Raw genomic sequence first — 4,251 nt, 5'->3', positions numbered from 1 at the left:
GGGATAATGGGATGGGATAATGGGATGGGATAATGGGATGGGATAATGGGATGGGATAATGGGATGGGATAATGGGATGGGATAATGGGATGGGATAATGGGATGGGATAATGGGATGGGATAATGGGATGGGATAATGGGATGGGATAATGGGATGGGATAATGGGATGGGATAATGGGATGGGATAATGGGATGGGATAATGGGATGGGATAATGGGATGGGATAATGGGATGGGATAATGGGATGGGATAACGGGATGGGATAACGGGATAACGGGATGGGATAGTGGGATAACGGGATGGGATAATGGGATAACGAGGTAACGGGATGGGATATGGATTGGGATAACGGGATGGGATATGGGATAACGGGATAATGGATTGGGATAACGGGATGGGATAACAGGATAGCGGGATGGGATATGGGATAAGGGGATGGGATAGTGGGATGGTGGATTGGGATAGCGGGATGGGATATGGGATAGCAGGATGGGATATGGGATAGCGGGATGGGATATGGGATAGCAGGATGGGATATGGGATAGCGGGAGGGGATATGGGATAACGGGATGGGATATGGGATAGCGGGATGGGGTATGGGATACGGGGCCAGCCGTGGCTCAGAATCCCGGCGTGTCCCGGCAGGAGAAGGAGGCGGTGCTGAGCGCGCTGGCGGAGCGGGCGCGGCTGACGCAGGAGATGTTCAACCGCACGCCCGGCATCCGCTGCAACCCCGTGCAGGGCGCCATGTACTCCTTCCCCCGCATCGACCTGCCGCCCCGCGCCGTGGCCGCCGCCAAGGTCCGGGCACCGCGCCGGGAATGCCGGGAACAGCGGGAATAACGGGAACGGGAGACACAACGGGAACAACGGGAACGGGAACAGGAGACGCAACGGGAACAGCGGGAATAACGGGCGGGATCCACACCGGGAACGGGCAGGATCCACACTGGGAACGGGCGGGATCCACACCGGGAATGGGGCGGGATCCACACCGGGAATGGGGCGGGATCCACACCGGGAACAGGGCATGGGTGGGATCTGCACCGGGAACGGGAACGGGATCCGCACCGGGAACGGGGCGTGGGCGGAATCCGCATCTGGAGATGTGGGGATGGACGGGATCCCAACTGGGACGGACAGAATCCCAACATGGAGGTGTTGGGATGGATGGGATCGATCCCAGTCCATGTGGGACTCACTGGGATCAATCCCAATCCATGTGGGATCATCGGGATCGATCCCAATCCATGTGGGATCATCAGGATGGATCCCAATCCACGTGGGACTCATTGGGATCGATCCCAATCCATGTGGGATCATCGGGATCGATCCCGATCCATGTGGGACTCATCGGGATCGATCCCAGTCCATGTGGGACTCACTGGGATCGATCCCAATCCATGTGGGATCATCGGAATCGATCCCGATCCATGTGGGATCATTGGGATCGATCCCGATCCATGTGGGACTCACTGGGATCGATCCCAATCCATGTGGGATCATCGGGATCGATCCCGATCTGTGTGGGATCATCGGGATCAATCCCGATCCATGTGGGACTCACTGGGATCGATCCCAATCCATGTGGGGTCATCGGGATCGATCCCGATCCATGTGGGGTTTATGGGATGAGCCCTCGGCCCCCCGCGGGATGGGATCCCCGTTTTCCGACCCCGGCGTTCCGTGCCGCGTTCCCAGGAGAAGAAGCAGGCCCCGGACATGTTCTTCTGCATGCGGCTCCTGGAGGAAACCGGGATCTGCGTCGTCCCCGGGAGCGGCTTCGGACAGAAGGAAGGCACCTACCACTTCCGGTAGCATCCCACACCCCAAATTCCCTGTTCTTGGGGATTCCCACCCCAAATTCCCTGTCCTCTATCCCAAATCCCCAAATCCTCAAACTCCAAATCCCCAAATCCCCAATCCCCAAACCTCAAATCCCAAATCCCCAAACCCCAAATCCTCAAACCCTCCCACTGCAAATCCCCAAACCCCAAATCCCCCATCCCAAACCCCAAGCCCCAAATCCCAAATCCTCCCATCCCACATCCCCAAATCCTCCCATCCCAAATTCCCTGTTCCTGGGAGATCCCATCCCAAATTCCCGGTCCTCTATCCCAAATCCCCAATTCCCTGTTTCCCCCACCCCAAATCCCAAATCCCCCATCCCAAATTCTGAAATCCCCAAATCCCCCCATCCCAAATTCCCAAATCCCCCAATCCCCAAATTCCATGTTCCCCCACCCCAAATTCCCAAACGCCAAATCCCCAAAAACTCCCATTCCAAACCCCAATCTCCAAATCCCCAAAACCCCAAACCCCAAATCCCCAAGCCCAAAATTCCGAAATCCTCAAACCCCAAATTCTGAAATCCTCAAATCCCAAATCCCAAACCCCAAATCCCAAATACCCAAACCCCAAATCCTCAAATACCCAATCCCCAAATCCCCAATTCCACAAATCCCCAAACCCCAAATTCTGAAATCCTCAAATCCCAAATCCTTAAATCCCCAATCCCCAAATCCCCAAATCCCAAATCCTCTGTTCCCCAATCCCCAAACCCCAAACTCCAAATTCTGAAATCCCCAATCCCCAAATCCCCAAACGCCAAACCCCAAATCCCAAATTACCAAACCCCAAACCTCAAATCCAAAATCCCAAATCCCCAATCCCCAAATCCCCTCATCCCCAATCTCCAAATCCAAAATCCCCAAATCCCAAACCCCAAATCCTCAAACCCCAAATCCCAAATCCGAAATCCCCAAATCTTCAAATGCCCGGTTTGGGGATTTGGTGATTGGGTTTCGGGATTTGGGGGTTTGGGGATTGGGGAACAGGGGATTTGGGGATTGGGGATTTAGGGATTTGGGATGGGGCGGTTTTGGGTTTGGGGATTTGGGGTTTTGCTATTTGGGGTTTAGGAAATGGGGAATTTGGGGATTTGGGGTTTAGGACATTGGGAATGTGGGGATCACATGGGGAATTTGGGGATTTGGGGTTTGAGGATTTGGGAATTTGGGGATTCCCGACCTTTCCCCCCCCTCCCCGCAGCATGACCATCCTGCCGCCCACGGAGAAGCTGCGGCTGCTCCTGGAGAAGCTCAGCGCCTTCTACAGCGACTTCGTGCGGGAGTTCTCCTGACGGCGAGGCCACGCCCCCTGCCGCCCGCGACACGCCCCCTTCGACACAATGCCACGCCCCCTTTGTCACCTGAGCCACGCCCCCTTTGTCACCTCCTGAGCCACGCCCCCTGTGTCACCTCCCGTGTCACCTCCTTTGGGAATTCCGGGGCGGGTCCCCAAATAAAGGAGAGTGGTGGCACCCGCGGGGGGTTTGTGGGATTTTTGGGAATTTGGGGAGGGGGATTTGGGGAATTTGGGGGTTTTTTGTGGCATTTTTGGGAATTTGGGGAGGGGTTTTGTGGGATTTTTGGGAATTTGAGGGGATTTTTTTGTGGGATTTTTTGGAATTTGAGGGGATTTTTTGTGGGATTTTTGGGAATTTGGGCGGGGGGGGGTTTTGGGTCAGGGGGATTCTGGTGGGATTTTGTCTTGGGAATTGCAATTCCTTCAAATTTTGGGAATTCTAGATCCATCCCTGTGGGAATTCCGTCTTCTCCAAGCCTTGGGAATTTAAGCCCCAATGTCCCCAGAATGTCGCCAGTGTCCCCAATGTCCCCAGGATGTCCCCAAAGTCCCCAGTGTCCCCATTCCTGTCCCCATGTCCCCCGCAATCCTGCCCCCCGCACAGAACGGCTGCCGGAGCCTCTGGGAAGGAGATCGGATCCATGAAATGGGCCTGGAAAAATCCCAAAAAGCAGAAAATTGGGAAAATCCGGAAAAAATCCCAATAAAATCCTGAAAAAAATCCTGAAAAAATCCCCTCCATGAAATGGGCCTGGAAAAATCCCAAAAAGCAGAAAATTGGGAAAATCCGAAAAAAATCCTGATAAAATCCTGAAAAAAAAAATCCTGGAAAAAAATCCTGAAAAAATCCCCCAAAAATCCTGAAAAAAATCCCAAAAATCCCAATAAAATCCTTTAAAAGTCCCCCAAAAATCCTGAAAAAAATCCTGAAAAAATCCCCCCAAAATCCTGAAAAAATCTCAATAAAATAATGAAAAAGTCCCCCAAAAATCCAGAAAAAATCCCAATAAAATCCTTTAAAAGTCCCCCAAAAATCCTGAAAAAATCTCAATAAAATCATGAAAAAGTCCCCCCAAAATCCAGAAAAAATCCCAATAAAATCC

General features: G+C 52.8%; 1 protein-coding gene across 1 annotated transcript in view; it reads left to right on the top strand.

Annotated features, from left to right (window-relative positions):
• LOC120510205 (alanine aminotransferase 1-like) overlaps positions 1 to 3,323 on the top strand; it is a gene marked incomplete at its 5' end in the record, with an annotated part of 16,616 nt that extends 13,293 nt beyond the window's left edge. The window contains 3 exons of the mRNA XM_039725769.1: positions 587 to 802; positions 1,703 to 1,815; positions 3,053 to 3,323. Coding sequence (XP_039581703.1) covers positions 587 to 802; positions 1,703 to 1,815; positions 3,053 to 3,143 — 420 coding nt within the window. The remainder of the gene's footprint in view (positions 1 to 586; positions 803 to 1,702; positions 1,816 to 3,052) is intronic.
• Between the last annotated feature and the right edge of the window lie 928 nt (positions 3,324 to 4,251).

The sequence above is a fragment of the Passer montanus genome, unplaced genomic scaffold (genome assembly GCF_014805655.1).
Source record: "Passer montanus isolate IOZ18808 unplaced genomic scaffold, ASM1480565v1 scaffold565, whole genome shotgun sequence".
In the NCBI taxonomy this organism is placed as follows: domain Eukaryota; kingdom Metazoa; phylum Chordata; class Aves; order Passeriformes; family Passeridae; genus Passer; species Passer montanus.
This window is presented reverse-complemented; position numbering and strand designations above follow the sequence as displayed.